Raw genomic sequence first — 16,488 nt, 5'->3', positions numbered from 1 at the left:
AGGTTGCCACTGGCGACAGCTGTTGTGGCGCCAATAGATGTCACGTGCTATGTATTGGTGCCCAGTGGCTGACTAATACACACCTACCTAGGTAGGTACGGTACTCTTACGAATAGGGAATTCACTATAGGGCGGACTTAAGGATGTGATTTTGGCGCCTTAGTGTAGAGAGATGAAGTAGCACACTGAAGATTTCCCTTCTATCTCCTATCCTGCCGTCAAGTGCCGCTACTAGACGACAATACACGGTGCTTCCACCGGTGATTGTAGGCATACAATCTAGTAGGCATGAGGGGAAGAGCTCTTGTCAATGGTCTCTGTGCGTATGTAGAACCCCTTTAAAGGTTATCAGATTTGCAGTATTGCCCTATGAACGCTGTAAATACAGATTTTTTTTTCTTTTTTTTTTTTTGGAAAAAAAAAAAGGCTCGCTAGAGTCATCTGGATCATGCATGGATGAAGGACACGATATATATATCACATGGGACTTGAAACCGTGATCAGCACAGATTCAAGTGGCTAAGAAAGGAGCCGTTGAAGACACGAGGGTTGACTAACCAATTACTCTATGTTGCCGACAGGTTGACAGGTAATTAGAATTCCGTAGTTGTTCTGAAACGACTTTCAGAGTCCTCAGCTCAAAGGGACGTTTGGGCATGGCGGGGTAGGGATGAAGCCAAATCAGTGGGCTTCCGCGGAGAGCGGCCTGATTGGTTGCCTTAGGGAGGCCCCCCAAAGCGCGCGGCGGTTGCCCCGTGTAACGCCGATCGTAAACATGGAACCTGCTCTCTCCGGTTTCCATTCCGTTGCTATCAACTCCACCTGATCTTTAAACTCTTCGGCTTAAGAAAGCTTCTCTTCGTGATTCCGAGTTTTCAGGTGCTACAGTACTTCCTAGAGTTACCCACTCCTTTCTTTTCCTAGCTGTCCTATTTCCCTCCGGAGAACGCTTATTTATCTTGTATTCGAGCACACGCTGGTCGAGGCTCTAGGTCGTCATACGAACTGCGCAAGGCCAGAATGCCTGGGACGGCAGGAGATGGGCCAGCGGTTGCCCTGTCTTGTATGTTGAAACTTGAAGTCCAGACGTGTTACGACAAATGGGCGAGATGCTAATTATCACTCTCTGCAGTTGCCAACAACTTTTGGGGCAAAGATGACGCGGGTGTCATTCCGTTGATGGAGCGGATGCATAATGCAAAAATAACGTGTGATGAATTGAGAGCATTCTATAGCAGTGTGTATCATTACCATCGCCATGTTCAGGGCGTTACTGATGGCGATGGATATAGCTCGTGCTGCGATCGAAGATGAATATGCTAGAAAACTTCTCGCCTTGTGCCGCAAGCCTCTAGGGTCCTGTGAGGCCGGTACGCTTCGTGCGTCACTCGATGTTGTCCGTGGAGAGACAGAGGCTATTGCCAAAGCGCACTCTGCAATTGCGTCACAAATGAAGACGGAACTGGAGGAACCACTGGCCGCATTCGCAGGCGGCATGAAAGAGAGACGAAAGATCGTTCAGGCAGGCATCGAACGACTTCTGAAGACCAAGAATCAACAGACTCATGCTGTGAACAAGGTATGTCGCTAGCGCGCGGGTTTCTATAGTGAAAGGCATGTTGATTTCGAAAACAGGCGAGGGACAGATATGAGCAAGACTGCTTGCGAATAAAGGGTTACCTCGCTCAAGGCCACATGGTCATGGGTCAGGAAGAACGCAAGAACAAAGCAAAACTCGAGAAGACCCAAATACAACTGGCGTCAAACAGTTCCGAGTACGAGGCTGCAGTGAAAGTTTTGGAGGAGACTACCGCGCGTTGGAACAAGGAATGGAAGGCTGCCTGCGATGTGAGATGCATCTCCACGATGAAGATGAGGTGGCCTGAAGCTAACAGATGGTTCAGAAATTCCAAGACTTGGAGGAAGAGCGACTTGATTTCACCAAAAGTAGTCTATGGAGTTACGCAAATATTGCCTCGACCGTGTGTGTGAGCGATGATGCTGTAAGTTACTGCCAATCGAACTATTGATGCGGTGCTAACACTCGGCTAGTCCTGTGAGAAGATTCGGTTGTCTTTGGAAAACTGCGAGGTCGAAAAAGACATAGCCAGCTTCATCAAGGAGAAAGGAACTGGACAGGAAATACCAGACCCTCCAAAGTTCATCAACTTCTGTCGCGGCGATATCAATGACACGAGTTCTGAATTTTCTGAGGAAGAAGGCTACTCTGTGGCTCAGTTCCAGCGCACTATCAACCCTGCATTCCGCAGTTCATCGCCTCAGCCGTCAACCTACGAATCCCATCATGATCCGAGCTCAGAGTTGGCTGCACAGATGGGACATGGCAATCCTTCGACTCCAAACAGCAGAGAGGCAACGGTAACTCCGCAAAAGCCAAGCCCGCAGCAGCCTCAACCAGTTCAACAACCACATCAACCAGTTCAGCAATCTCATCAGCCAGTTCAACAACAACATCAGCCGGTTCAGCAGCAACATCAGCCAGTTCAACAACATCAGCCGGTTCAACAACATCAGCCGGTTCAACAACATCAGCCGGTTCAGAAACAACATCAGCCGGTTCAACAACATCAGCCAGTTCAGCAACATCAGTCAGTTCAGAAACAACATCAGCCACTTCAACAACATCCTCAACCGGTTCAACATCATCAGCCAGTTCAACAATACCATCAGCCACTTCAGCAACAGCATCAACCGGCTCAGCAACAACATCAGCCAGTTGAACCACCTCAACCAGTTCAACCAGCCCCCCTTGACCTTCGTCGCGGTGGTCAGCTGCCTCCTAATTACAACCCTAGTCAACATGGAGAAATTGCAACGGTGCCTCACAACTCGTACCCGACGGATGGTATGACAATGTTTTGTCGTACCGGCCCACCCTCCGACCGCAGCTCAGGCACGAGTGCATACAGGCCTTCCAGCCGAGACTCCCAAAGTGACATTTCGAATCCGACATCCCTCTCTAGCCAGGAGCCACCCAGTGGAAAACAGTCCCCAACAAAGCTTACCAGCGGGGTCACCACGCCTGCAACGTCGCCTGAAAAACAGATACAGAAGAGAAGGAGCACCTTCTTTAGCAACAGCCCTTTCCGACGCAGGAGCCGGCATGATAAGGATCGTCAGTCCACAACGATTCAGCCAAGCTCTCGCAGCCCAACTAAGGCAACGTACGGAGTATCACCTTCCGATGAACGTCATTCCGGAAGCCCGGAACCAGTGGATCCTCGGGCTAATTTCCAACTCAATATTGGAAATAATGTATTCGACGTGGCATCTCCAGATAAGAAGGACAAGGACAAGGAGAAGGAGAAGGAGAAGGAGAATCAGTCGAGCAAAGAAGCCCAGGATGAGCTCGACCCCATCGCACGTGCACTTGCGGATTTGAAAGGAGTGGGAAAGCCGTCAGCTACTCGCGTGTCCGCGGATCGGTATCATGGCATTGCAACTCCAGCACCGTCAACCGCCGGCTCTTTCTACAACCAAGATGCGGTGGCAAAAACACCGCCGCCGTCGTACAACGACGCGTCCATTAAACGATTGGATGCACCTCAACCGGCGTTTACGTCTGCACAGATGCAGAAAACGACCCAGAAATATGTCGGTCAAACTCAGAATATCTTTGGAAGTCCTGCCAACACTCAGCGGATGAGCGCGCGAGGGAATGGGACAGCTCAAGAGATTTCTCGTGCCAGGTCTCCTGCCCCGAGACGAAGTGCTAGCCCCCGGCCATCATCCCCTCGAGTAGATACCCGCGTGAGTCAGTACAGTGGTGGTGGAGCTGCTCAGAGCCCAACTTCTTATCAATCCAATAGTTACAATAGTCGTTACCGACAGTCACCCACCACCATTTCCAGGCCCGGTAGTGGTCTTGGCTATTCTCCCAGAGAGTATTCGAGACATGGGTCACCAAGCGATCTTGTACGAGCCGCATCGCCTCAACCGCAGTTCAGGCAGCAGAACCGTCCATCGAGTTCAGGGGGGATGGAACTTCAGCTGTCTGGAGCCCAGGTGGATCCTTATGGAGGTGGTTATGACAGCTATGGCAGAGCTCGGGACAATGGCGGCCGTCCCATGTCGATGTATTATGGCAATGGACCAGAGGGAGGTTCCAGATCCAGGAGCAAGAGCCTCGCTGTCGCCGAGCCAGGAAGGCAGTACAGCCGCGATGGACGCCCAATCTTGTATTTTGGTAAGAACGATTCTTTACCAGCAGCGATGAATCTCACACTGACTCTCTGCCTCTCTACAGCGCGAGCAATGTACAGCTACACTGCAGCCATTCCCGAGGAGTTGGGCTTCTCCAAAGGCGACATCTTGGCAATTTTGAGGTTGCAAGACGACGGATGGTGGGAAGCAGAACTAACCGGACCACGAGGCGGCCTGGGTTTGGTGCCAAGCAACTATCTACAGACCCTCTAAGATGGATTCGCTTGGTGCCAAGCAACTATCTGCAGACCATCTAAGTATGGATTCGCTTTTAATGTGTCAAGGATTACGAATTGTGGTACATAATTGCACGAAATGGTTCCCTTTTATTCTGACGAAGTCCTGGGTTTGGGTCTTTAAAAATGTCGTGTCATGTCGCTTGGCTCTCCAGCCTGATGATTTTGAACGTTGTCGATTCATCTCCTTCGTTTTTCCTTTTCTTTATTTCCACAATGATTTCTTGTCGTGTCCTTTCTTGAACCATTCTGAGATGTTTGGCGTACGAATGTTTTCCTTCGTTTGTTTTCATTTGTCTCACGCACCACCCTTTTCTTTTCCTTACGGTTTTTGCTTTGTTGTTGTTGTTGTCAGTCTGATCCCGCTCTCATGTGTTCTTTTCTACGAGGATACGCCTTTCGTTCGTTCGTTCGCTTTGTTCGATGTAATGTACCTTCTGATGAATGACTGTCCAGAGTATGAAAAATGCTATGCAAACCAGTTTTCCTTTTTCCTTTAGAACACTTACGGCCGATTATCCTGTTCATTTCGTAAATGTCATCCCGACTGGGCTGATTGTAATGTAATCAAGCATATACGTAGTCACCATTTAAAAAACTATTGTTAAGGATTGCTATCTTGTCCTAGAGGCTATATGCTTAATTTTTGAGTTGTCGTTGTTCTAGGAGCTTGCCATCTCGCTGTGAAAGCCTGCAGCTACCTGCAACAAAGAAAGGTGATGGGAATCTACCGAATATGTGGGGGGGGGGGGGGGGGGTGTTTGGCCTTATAAAGCCTATGTTTCCGTTCTTAGTCCATCTTTCTTATTTATTTTCTATTCTATAGAGCAGTCATTAGATTAGCTTCCAATATGATCTCCTTCTAACTAAGTCTTCGACACCATCAGAGTCTCTGTCAGTTGTTTACAGAGTTCTGCGATGGCCGTGAAGCAGCAACAATAATTAATGAATAAAGGTGACGGAGATCTACCGAATATGGTTAGGTTTTTGGTATTAAAAAAGGTCCGTCTCCCTGTTCTTTTCTGCCATCCTTCTGATTCTTTATTGGTAGTTAGGTCATTAGTCTGCCAATACGAATGAGCATCTTCAGACGTTGAAACTAGTGGCCTACTACAGCAGCTCGTATAATTAACTAGGTAGTCTATGTGCTTCTATGTACTGTACTCCGTAGAATATGTACTAACTCAAGTAATAGTGACCGAAACCAGTACTAAGATCTTAGTACCTGGTAGGAATAAGGAACAAGATTGTATGTTCATGAGAATTCCGATAGAACTGTGAAAACAGGCGAAAAAAAAAACGTTGATCTGGAAGAAGAGGAACCCTCGATTTTTGATATCAAGGCCGAGGCAGATCAGGCGCACAGTTTCATCAAAAAACATAATAAAAATCTCACATACATACATGAACTGAAAAAAAATCAGAGGTTTGCATGCAGAGTTCTAGAAAAGAAGAGCGCAATCATCGTAGCAGCAGCATATAGACAAGACAGACAGAACAGCTCGACAATCGAGTCCTATGTATGTTCACATACAAGTGATTAATTTAAACATCACATTGACATTGACAAAGTCTAAATTGCAGCTTAAAAAAAAAAGAAGTCCATGGTCATGGTCATTGAAGCATGACGAAAAAGAAAAGCCACCAACAAAGAGAAACTGGTAATCAAAAAGGGGGGTATCTGAAAGGGAAAAATTGTCATATGCTCAGCAGGCAGGAAAGCTGGAAAAAAGAAGGGCGGCACCGCTGTCGAATTCGTTCTTTCGTTCGTTCATTCTTTATTCGTCGTCAACAAAGGAGTTCGCGAGACGTCCAAAGATAGGGACCTCGTAATGTTCCAGCGAGTCGACTGCATCAGAAATAGAAATGGTCAGTGAATTCGCACGTTCAGACGCTTAATGTCTTGTTGATTCGTCGCATCTCACCATCTCGATAGGCATGCAGGCTCAGGAACCCAATCAGAAAAAGATCGCCGATGAACATGAGCCATGAGATAACGCTTGACCATGCAAAGAGGAGATGAAGGATCTTGTGTCGCAAAAGGTTAGAGAAACGTGATCTTGTAAGTAATAATCGGGGGAAGAGGAAAGGGAGGGAAGGCCTGGCATACAAAGATGGTACTGAAGAGCATGCTAGACTGCCACGCATGGAAGCTAAACGTCTATCTATCAGTCACTTTGTTCTCCTTCCTTCCTTCATTCATTCCGCCACAAACAACAATAACTGTACTCGATTGAACGCACCGAACATAATCGCTTTTATGCTCCACCAGCAACAGAAACAACCCGCCAGCCGGGGGAAGAAGCAGGTACGCCAACATAGCCTCATAGTCCACGCGGAGAGGCAGGCTCGTTTCGAACGCGCCCAAGCTCAGCCGCCCACCTTCTACATCCCTTCCATACCCAGTGTTGCCAAAGCCGCCGCCGAAGTGATTCGGGTGAGGGAGAGGGCCGGGAGATTGCGATAGCGTCGGGACCGGAGGCGGGGAGCGGTACGCATCGGGCACAGGAGGGGACAGAGCCCGTTCAACTTCGGGGGATTCGTCCTGGTAAGGGGCGAAATTCATGATTCTGTACTCCGTATAGATGTGCTGAGAACGGGATGTGGCTGTTGACACAGGCACGAGGTGACTGTGAGGTCGAAGGCTTGGCGCGAGCTATTCCCGCGGACTCTTATCACACGACTAACTAGGTAAACAACCCGGTTGGAAGCACGAACATTTGAGTGCCCCATTTTTGATACTGGATAGAATCAGGATGAATAGTACTCCGTACTTGGGGGTGAAAATAATTTATACTGAAAACAGCGAGGAAGACTAGTGAGGGTATCTCTGTCACGTTCAGGCCTACTAGAGGCTTATCTATCATGCCGCATGCTTATGTTCATATACAGTACATTTATCGTCACTTCATGTCCTTCCACGGCCACGAGCAGACGAAGAAACCTTTGCGATTCCACTCACTGGTCTTCGAGTAGCCGTCGTGGATGCTGAAGCAGTGCCTCTACCGGCACTAGTCAGTCCCTTACTCGAGTACGAGACGCTTGGTGTCCGACCAAGGACACCCCGAACTCTGCCTCTGGATGTGCCGCGAGTGCCTCTGCTGGCTGCTGCCGCCGCCGCCTCTGCTCTCTTCCTCTCCTCTTCTTCTGCCTTCCTAAGAGCAGCTTCTCTGCGTTGTTGCAACTCAAGTTCTCGCCGTTCCGCTGCCTGTTGTCTGGCAGCCGCTTCGCTTTCCATCTCGGCAATGTCATGCGTGGCTCCTTGCCATTTTGGATTCAGAATCAGTCTCTGATTATGCTCCGTCTGAGAGAGTATCCGGGTCCAGGTATTCAGCAATGTCGAGGCGGAGTTGACGGTGCGGGATACTGTCTGCGGGTACGTCAGCCCCTCATCCTTTTATTTTATTACCAGTTTGTGCAAGCTGTGCAAGCTGGCTTCAACAGACCTCCATGTTGCCTTTTGCTCGAGCGAGACTCTCAAGAACGCCCTCAATTACTTGGTTTATATTCTTCACGGTCTGTAGCTCGTGGCGCAAGGCAGCCTCTCGCGCCTCCTCGCGCTCGAATAGTGTTTCGCCGTTACGGGGAGCATTGGTTTCTTTGCCGGTCTTCTGGTCTGCTGTCTTGGTGCGCCGCTGGGACGGAGAATTCCAGAGCTCCTCAGTGTCCTCATCTGACAGCTGGAGCCGCTCCATTTCCTCTGCGGCACTGGAGACAGCCATGATGGGTATGAGCGTGCTCACCGCTGGCACGTGAACTGCCCTATGGCTGCCGATTCGAAAAGTAACGGAATGTACCCCGTCGCAGTCTGGGGATGTCTATTAGACGATCTAAAGGAATATCGGACCAAGTCTGGAAATAATCAATCAATTCTCGATTTTTCTTCTCTTCGGACGGGGTCGATGTCGATTGCGGGGACGTAGTTTGTAGTCTGCAGAATGCGTTGTCTGAACTGAAACGGTAAATGGCTGAATCATTGGCCAGCGGGGGTTGTGGACCGAAACAAGCAGGGCGAATTCCACCAGGCTGATCGTTGGCTACCTGGCTATGATGATGATTATTTTTGTTTTTACAGTCTTGTCGCCTGTTTGGTGGAACGTGTCAAACCGCGTCTGATGGTGGGGCGCGCCGCCGTGTCGGTGGTCAGCCTCCCGTTTTAATTTGCTTAGGAACAGAAAGCGGTGGCTGGGCCGAGCACCGTCAAAGGCATTCCCTCCGCTGGCAGCCCGACGACAGTCCACCTTCGCGTTGCCCTGTCGTTCCTTCGTTTCTGCCCATTGCTCATCATCAGACGTCTCTGTGTTGTTTATGATCCTTTGGATACTCCATTCCTTCCTATCGAGCCTGTTTCCATTGTCACTGCATCCATTGTGCGCCTGTTTCGAGTGTCGACCGCCCCTGTTTTGAATTCAGCACCTCCATTGTGCGGCGTTTGGTGTCGAGATCAGTCTACTGCAGAGTGTATATGACAAGAGCAAAGTGCACCAGAGTGATTAGAAGCACAAGTAACAAGTGTCACTCAAATGGCTACCACTCCACCACCTCCTTCGACACTCCGCCCTCCTCCTACTCCTAAACATGGAGCAGGATACTACTCCTACGATCCATATCCGACGCGTCACTCGGCCAGATTGGCCAGTCAAAGGGCCTCTCGGGACTTGCATACTACACCACCACCCAGCTCCCCTCAGCAAGTCCGACCAGGTCTGACCAGTACGCGGAAGCAAACTGGCACTCTGTCACCGCCGGGTTCCTGCTCTCCCCGGAAGAAGTCCTCTAGGGGAATTTTGCCGACACTGGCAGTGAATGACAACCCAACCCTAGATACGTCTGATCTCTCTGAAGCTGCACACACCTCCTCACGCAAAACATCTTCCCGCTCCACAACATTCACGTCAACAACATCAACTGCCGGTATGCTTCCAACACCGGCAAAGACTCCACGGAAGAAGGCTGTTGAGGACCCCAGCACCACCGCCCGAGCTCTCTTCCCCAGCGCGTCCATGTCATCGCGTGCGAAAAAGGGCAAAAAATACTCCGGCTTCTCTCTAGAAAGCTTTCATGAAGACCCTAGTGAAAATCACGAGAAGATTGAGATCTTCACCGATTCCCGCGATCGCATCCCTAAGCTCGATGAGAGCGAGGAGAATCCTTTCTACAAGAAACCCGAGGATAAACGCGTTTCTATGAACTCCAGTTCCCGCATCTTGAGGCGGCGCAAGGTGGAAGAGGTGAAACGCTCCGAAGAGGTTGAGGAGGCCCTGAAACGCGAGGATGGAATGCTCTATGTCTTGTAAGTCCGCATGTCCTTTTTGTATCCAGCTCGACTAACTTATTCTTCCAGCCGCGGCAAGAAGATGTTTCGCAAGTTCCAGGATAAGGAGGAGGAGGATAGCGATGATGATGACCTGGGTCTCCTGGCTTCTCGTCCAGACCTGATCGATGACTCCGTCATCAACACCCGTGTTCGTCCGTTGACCCGCTCGTCAATTAAGCCCCGTGTGCTTTTCCCGCATGCCCACAAACCGCAGACGGGAGATGCACCTTCGACCACCGCGGATGAAGAGGCGGCCACCGATATCGAGGACAATGCTGAGGACGACGAGAACGAGGAAGCCGCCAATCACATGGTGGATGTTGACATGGACCAGTCAAATGTTACTCCCCCCGTCAAGTCGACGGTCACGACGCCTGCTTCTCCAGGGGCGACGGGCCGTTCCCTTCGATCTCGCAGTGGTCGAGCTACCGAACATCAGAACGGCACACCTTCAGGGCCCGAGACCAAGAAGGGAAAGCGCATCAGTCCGTTTGACGGTTGGATGAGGAAGAAACAGACGCCATCTCCTGCTGCAACGGAATTCAACATATCCAAGAAGCGGGATGCCGACCCAACTCCCAGCGCGTCTGGTCCTGCCACCAAGAAGACCAGGGGGAACTAGCGCGCACTGGCTTCCCTTCGACGTATCATTTCCATGTTCGCTTCTATCATTCGATGATGTGCGACGTGGCTGTCCTTTCCCATCTTCGATTTTTTTTCCCCCCCTCTCCTTAGTATGGTTCTACCTGTGTCTATTCTTTATGAACGACGGCGTTTGGGTGGGTCTTCAATCTGATATCAGTTCGGATACTTCTGTCGCCCTCAGCGTATGACTACAGTACTCTACTGGCTTGTCATATTCCTTATGACGTCTGCCCCCTTTTCCTTCCCTCCCAACCTTACATATGTCGTTTAATGACTCACTTTTTCCCCTCTTTTCTCGGCTTTGTGAAAAGACAAAAACCAACAAGAACAAACCTTGTGTCGAATTTCACTTTCAAGTTTGGGATGGGCAATACGATGGATGGATCGATCAGATTGACGGATGTGGCTGTGGGTGTGGAATCACTGTGGATAATGAATGGTCTGGGACGGCGTTCGGGTTTTTGTTTTTTGTTTTATTGTCTTATCTTTTTTCTACTCTTGTCTTGCGCGATCGATAGCAATGGAAATGAATCAGATCGAGTTGAATCAACAACAGTCATTGATTGATTGAGACACGAATGAATATCTCTGTCTCTGTCTATTTCATTCCATTTCATTCCATTCCTTCATGGGTCGGTCTGTTTCCTTCAAAAAAAGAAAAGAAGCCCCATCCCGTACGGTACGTACCGTACGTATGTAGCAGTAGAGTTGTATACAAGAACGAAAAATAATACTGTACTTGTATTCCAAGCAAGCAAGCCAACCCGATGTACATACGCAACAAACAAACAAATAAAGACGTAAGCGATAAAGAAAAGAAAATAAAACATAAGTGACGATGATAATCACGCCCCCCTCCCCACAGACTCGACAGAACCAATATGAGCTGGGCTGAGATGAGCGTTGGGTGGGTTAGCAGGTCGAAAAAAGAAAAAAAAAGAAAAGAGAAAAAGCATCCGTTCAATCTGGGAAGCCAGAAGTTCACAACACGAAACAACAGTACGCACACACACACGCATAGAGGGTATATCTTCCATTTTTCCATCTATCCACCTATCTACCAGCACACCAGCCAACCAACCAACCGCCTTTGCCCTTGGACCTGAAATGAAACCTTGGCTCAGTAGTGTAATGGGGAAAAGAAAGAGGAGGAGAAAGAGAAGGAAGAAAGAGGTTAAAGAGGTTAAGTAAGTTGTCACCAGAGAGAAGATGAAGAGAAGAAAAAAAAAGAAATGGTGGGGGAAAGGAAATATGGGAGGATTTCGAAAGAAAGAGTCTTCCATTCCACTGTAGCAGGCAGGCAGGCTTGCAACTAGGCTATGATATCAAGTTCGTCATCATCATCGTCGTCGTTGTAGTTTTCATTATTGTTGTTGTTCATGATCGATAAAGAGGTGGTAGTCCCTCCAAGACTGTCCCTCCCAGCTTCTCGGATGCCCTTGGAGGTGATGAAGCGAGTCTTCTTGACTGCGCTCCCCCGGAATTTGTCTCCCTCATGGGCGCGCTTCATCGGGCTGAGGCGGATGGTGTCTGCCTTTCTGGCGCTGCCGGGTCCCAGGCCCAGACTGCTCAGAACACCGTTGGCTGCTGAAGAGGAGGCTGACTTATCCTTCTCCGAAGGCGTGCTGGCATCTCCTCCCCCAACGTGTGGTGAGGGAGAGGAGAAATTCTCGGCGACTCGCGTACGCAGATACTCCGCGCCTATCCCCCCGCCTTTTTTGGCACCAAGCTTGCTGGCGATATCCCGTTCGCGCTGCTGCTCCGCAAGACGTCGCCGAAGGCGCTCCTCTCTGTTTTCCGCTCCGCGACCATTCATCCCTGCAGGCAGGAAAGGGTCATCGTCGCCATCCAGTAAACTGGATGCGGAAGCGGTGCGATGACCGCGGCTAAAGAGGCCGCTAGAAGGGTTGCCCAGGTTGCTCACTTTCGGAGCCGGCGCGACGTAAAAGGTAGATTGTGTCTCTCTATCATACTGAGCGCCGTCGGGTTTCAGTCCACGCCTAATACCGCCGCTCTGCTTCACGCCACCACCAAAGAACCCCGTGCGCGGTCCGGAGCGCCCTCCAGGTCCAAACATGCCTGTTCCACCGTTGACCCCCATTCTCTGTGCCTGCGTGCGACGGATCTGCGCATCCACGTGGAAGTCGCAGAATTCCGTCTTGCGAGCGTCGACCCAGGCCTGGCACGTCTTACCGTCTTTCCTGACGGCTTTGCAGAACCCGATGTCTCTCGCAGAGCCAATTTCGAGAACGGTATCGTCAGAGGATGAGATGCACAGGCTAAATCGATTAGTGTCGATTTTGTTCGGCGGTGGCGGCAAGATATTAGGATTCAGAATGGCGATTAGGATACCTTCGGAGAGCTTGTAATATCTCGGGAAGGCAGTATCGAAGAGGAAAAGATCAATAGTCCATTTCAGATCCGTGAGAGTGATGGCCATGTACTTGTCCGTGTTATTGAGACCATCGTCGTAAGGGTCAACTTCCTTCGTGGTTGCCTTTTTAGATTCTTTATGCTCCTTTGGAGCAGACTTGGAGGCGACGATACCAAATACCACATAGTCTCCATCAACGTCAGGAGGGTCAAAGTTAGGAGCTTTGACGGCCTTTAGCAGGTCGGGAATGCGAAGAATCGTCTTGGACTCCAACGTTCGGCTCAGAAAGGAGTGCGGCAAGATGCGATTGGAGAGGTGCAGCGCCGAGAAAGGCTCATACTTAGAAGGATCTGGGCCCTCCTCACCTGTATTTGTTTGGCCCTCACTAGAACTCTTAGTCTCGGGCCCTAAGAGTTCTCCTCCCGATTTCTGCGTCTGGGCCAGGTCTCGAAGATTTGGGGTCGTCTTGGTTTTTCGTAAGGCTGGAGAAGATCCACGAAACGCTCGCAAGACATCCTCACGACTGAAACTCTCAGTCACTTGCGGCCGAACCGGTGAAGTTGACGGCCGTTGAGCAGCCGCCACTTGCTTGAAGTGTTCTATTTCTGCTTTATCCACCTGGAACGCGGTGCTTCGACTTTTTTGTATCTTCTCCGCCCTCTCTTGTCGAGCCTTCTCAGCACTTCTGCTTTCTGCTATTCTCTCGCTGAAGGACTTGGTCCGTCTGATTCCTTCACCGGCGGAAGACCGAATATCCCGAGACTCGTATCTGTCGCCAGTAAGGGGCGTTGATCTATCCCGAGGTCCGAGAGAACTCCCCAGCCGAGTACTGGCTGGTGGTCGTCGAAGAGATACATCTTTCCCTTTGAGGCCCTTGTCGATGCCGAGTAGTACTCTCCGGGGCGAAACGGGCTCAGCCACCGCTGGGATCCTCTTTGCGGGAGATAACGGAACTTGCACCTCATCAACACTTCCCCTGCGATCCGTCGCATGTCTAAGGCGACTGGCAGGACGCACTGACGAGCTAACGGCTGAACCTGGTCTTTCTACATCCGAAGTTGAAGCAGCCGCCTTTGCTTTATTTTGCTGAAGCTTCTTCAACTTGAGACGTGCCTCAATCGCAGCCAGCTTCAATTGAAGCGTCTCTTCGTCATCGTCCGAATCTGGTTGCTCATCATCACCATCACGTAAGAGCTCTTGCGCTTTGGCCCGGAGGTTTGGAGTAGTATTCGACCACTTGATCGGCGATGCAAGGTTCACTTGACGATTCAGCATCTCCTGATATCGTTTGCGGCCGCTTGGAGAGCTGAGGAGGGCGTCCCGCGGTGACTTGGGGGGCCATGATGTCTCAACCACTTGCAGAACAGGCATGAGTTAGCTGCAGCATGTTTGGTAGGAGGCAGATGTGCACATACTCGCTCAAGAATAGCGATATACCGTGGTGCTTAACCTCAGTAATCCAGTATGTGAACGCTTCCCATTGCAGTCGGAATGGCGCATCAACCCCACCTCATCGTCTAATGAAGCAATCTAGGATTGTCTCAACAGCAAGCGTTTAAGAGATAGGATCGTAGAAACTGTGATCCAAGGACTTGCGACTTGTTGTCATGCAGCTAAATTGACATATCACATGTGTGCCTTGATTTAATGTGGCTTGTCTGCTATGTGATTGGCTTCGGAGCATCCTTCATGTTTGAACGCGTGTAGCAGCGGGAGTCGCGTGTCGCGTCGGCCCGGGGAGCCTTTTAGCGTAACTGATCCAAACGAACCTATTAATATCAATCAATATCAATTGACCCAGCACGACACATACAATTCATGCGGTACGGAAGGAATTCTGAGATCTGTTACCAATTATGAAGACCCGATCTCGCGCCCCCGTGGAGTCCCCTCAGACTGAGGAACACGGGAAGAAGGCGTTGGAGACCGCGCAAACACCCAGCAGGACGTTTATCTTACCTTCCAAGGCAACTGACGCAGCCAGATTTGTTACCCTTCCGAATCCTAGTACTGGCTCCCTGAATCGCTATCTATTCTGTCCAGAAGCCGGATTGTACGAGTTTACGGCTGTCGCTCCTGCTTCACACCACCCCAAGAGTATACTGTTTACGCCAAAAGGGGATGAGATAGCTGGGGAGAATCAAGGGCAGAAACAGCCCTCCAAAGGTGCTATAGCAAAAAAGGCCGAGCTGCTGATTGCGACGCCGATCGACGTCATGTTTTTCATGCTGCCCATACTTTCACCGGCTGCTTCCAACAGCAACTCTGAAAAGAAGTTATTTCAACCTCTCGATGACATTCTCGATACGCAAGAGGACCTGCCACGACACCTTCGCCATGTTCTATACGACGAATCATTCAGGCCTACTTTGGAGCGGCGGATGCAAGCGATCTGTGACACCGTGGAAGCCGGTGATGAGAAGATGTATCGATTCAGCGAGACAAAGCTCGTCAACGAGCTCCTCGCTAAGGCGGAACGCATGGTGTCACAAGGTCTCCCAGCGAGTCTGGAAGAGCGATTTGTTCGTCAGGAGTTGGAGGTCCCTCTCCAGGCTGTTAAGCGGGCGGACATAGTAACCGCCGAAGTGAACAGTTCCGTCGGCGAGACTCGAGAGACTGAGTCTCCCGAGCAGTCAGAAACACAGTCAAGTGCTGCTGCTACTGTTACCTCGGCCTCAACTTCCTCTGGTGTGTCTACGCCGGCTACGCAGCCATCCACGGAAGATGCGTCGACGTCAGATGACATTACGCGGTTACTTCGGATTCGTGTCGCTCTATCATTCATGCAATCTTCATATTTACCCCCGCACATTTCCACAAAGGTCGATGAGGCTTTAAGTTCTCCCGAAAGCCCTGTGGACTTTAAGCCGCTTGAGGAACGTTTGAAGCAGATTGCCGAGCTCCGGGCCGAAGCGCTCGCATCCCGCTCGGCCGCTGATTACACTCGGAAACGCGCGGCCGAAGATGAGGATGCGCAAGAGTCACGCGCCGAGAGGAAGCGCAAGAAGGAGGAAGAAGAGAAGAAAAAGAAAGCGGGAGAGTCCCGCGGCGTCCGGGAACTGAAAAAGGTCGACACCAGCGGGATGAAGAAGATGAGTGACTTTTTCAGCAAGGCACCAAAGAAGAAGTCATGAGGCGGTACCGATTGTGGATACAGCTCTCTACTCAACTACATCTATGGGTATAATACGACACCGGAGTGGGCTTCTGACCTGGATACAAACGCGCTATCCAAAACAGCGCCGGGTCATGGATTGGATATTTATCACACCGGGTCTGCAGTTTTGGCTCCGTGGTCGTTGAAATGAAATGGAGCATTTGAAACCCTTCCTGAGAGCTCAGCTCTTCAACGAGCGCTCGCGACATTAGATCCTGGGGATCCTCTCCTGCCACCACTCGCCACCATATCCCAGGAAATCGTAAACTTGCCGTGAAGAGCAGCCTGCAGAAAATAAAGGGACGAACCGGTCATTGCGGCCCACAACTCACCTAGTGTCTCTCATCAGGAGAAGAAGCAAGGACAACAGAGACGGGAGGCCACGAAAGGTGAAGGATATCAACGATATCCTGACAAAACGCAAGAGAAAACAAAAGAAAGTCGCAATGTGGTGTGGTATAAGTCGTGGAACAGAGAAAACATGTCATATGAGCCATTTTTTACACAATAGAGTAGACATTTCCCATACCACATG

The 16,488-nt window shown here is 50.3% G+C and overlaps 7 protein-coding genes across 7 annotated transcripts; 4 read left to right on the top strand and 3 right to left on the bottom strand.

The window, feature by feature from the left end:
• Positions 1 to 1,020: 1,020 nt before the first annotated feature.
• VTN77DRAFT_154 (uncharacterized protein) lies at positions 1,021 to 4,437 on the top strand (the record flags this gene model as incomplete). Its single annotated transcript, XM_069417282.1, has 7 exons — positions 1,021 to 1,063; positions 1,133 to 1,237; positions 1,293 to 1,579; positions 1,636 to 1,848; positions 1,905 to 2,003; positions 2,053 to 4,207; positions 4,268 to 4,437. 7 exons carry the CDS (start codon positions 1,021 to 1,023, stop codon positions 4,435 to 4,437), a joined length of 3,072 nt encoding a protein of 1,023 aa, XP_069282517.1.
• A 46-nt stretch (positions 4,438 to 4,483) lies between these two features.
• Positions 4,484 to 4,960, top strand: VTN77DRAFT_153 (uncharacterized protein; the record flags this gene model as incomplete). Its single annotated transcript, XM_069417271.1, has 1 exon — positions 4,484 to 4,960. One exon carries the CDS (start codon positions 4,484 to 4,486, stop codon positions 4,958 to 4,960), a length of 477 nt encoding a protein of 158 aa, XP_069282516.1.
• Positions 4,961 to 6,238: 1,278 nt separating this feature from the next.
• Positions 6,239 to 7,026, bottom strand: VTN77DRAFT_152 (uncharacterized protein; the record flags this gene model as incomplete). The annotated part of the gene is made up of 4 exons (XM_069417260.1): positions 6,239 to 6,309; positions 6,386 to 6,488; positions 6,571 to 6,613; positions 6,704 to 7,026. The coding sequence occupies 4 exons, from the start codon at positions 7,024 to 7,026 to the stop codon at positions 6,239 to 6,241; spliced, it is 540 nt and encodes a 179-aa protein (XP_069282515.1).
• Positions 7,027 to 7,368: 342 nt separating this feature from the next.
• VTN77DRAFT_151 (uncharacterized protein) lies at positions 7,369 to 8,182 on the bottom strand (the record flags this gene model as incomplete). Its single annotated transcript, XM_069417249.1, has 2 exons — positions 7,369 to 7,830; positions 7,907 to 8,182. The coding sequence occupies 2 exons, from the start codon at positions 8,180 to 8,182 to the stop codon at positions 7,369 to 7,371; spliced, it is 738 nt and encodes a 245-aa protein (XP_069282514.1).
• Positions 8,183 to 8,983: 801 nt separating this feature from the next.
• On the top strand, positions 8,984 to 10,399 carry VTN77DRAFT_150 (uncharacterized protein; the record flags this gene model as incomplete). Its single annotated transcript, XM_069417238.1, has 2 exons — positions 8,984 to 9,753; positions 9,805 to 10,399. The coding sequence occupies 2 exons, from the start codon at positions 8,984 to 8,986 to the stop codon at positions 10,397 to 10,399; spliced, it is 1,365 nt and encodes a 454-aa protein (XP_069282513.1).
• A 1,335-nt stretch (positions 10,400 to 11,734) lies between these two features.
• VTN77DRAFT_149 (uncharacterized protein) lies at positions 11,735 to 14,071 on the bottom strand (the record flags this gene model as incomplete). Its single annotated transcript, XM_069417226.1, has 1 exon — positions 11,735 to 14,071. The coding sequence occupies one exon, from the start codon at positions 14,069 to 14,071 to the stop codon at positions 11,735 to 11,737; it is 2,337 nt and encodes a 778-aa protein (XP_069282512.1).
• Positions 14,072 to 14,652: 581 nt separating this feature from the next.
• On the top strand, positions 14,653 to 15,930 carry VTN77DRAFT_148 (uncharacterized protein; the record flags this gene model as incomplete). The annotated part of the gene is made up of 1 exon (XM_069417215.1): positions 14,653 to 15,930. The coding sequence occupies one exon, from the start codon at positions 14,653 to 14,655 to the stop codon at positions 15,928 to 15,930; it is 1,278 nt and encodes a 425-aa protein (XP_069282511.1).
• Between the last annotated feature and the right edge of the window lie 558 nt (positions 15,931 to 16,488).

The sequence above is a fragment of the Rasamsonia byssochlamydoides genome (genome assembly GCF_041956645.1).
Source record: "Rasamsonia byssochlamydoides strain NRRL 3658 unplaced genomic scaffold VTN77scaffold_1, whole genome shotgun sequence".
Classification (NCBI taxonomy): Eukaryota; Fungi; Ascomycota; class Eurotiomycetes; order Eurotiales; family Trichocomaceae; genus Rasamsonia; species Rasamsonia byssochlamydoides.
This window is presented reverse-complemented; position numbering and strand designations above follow the sequence as displayed.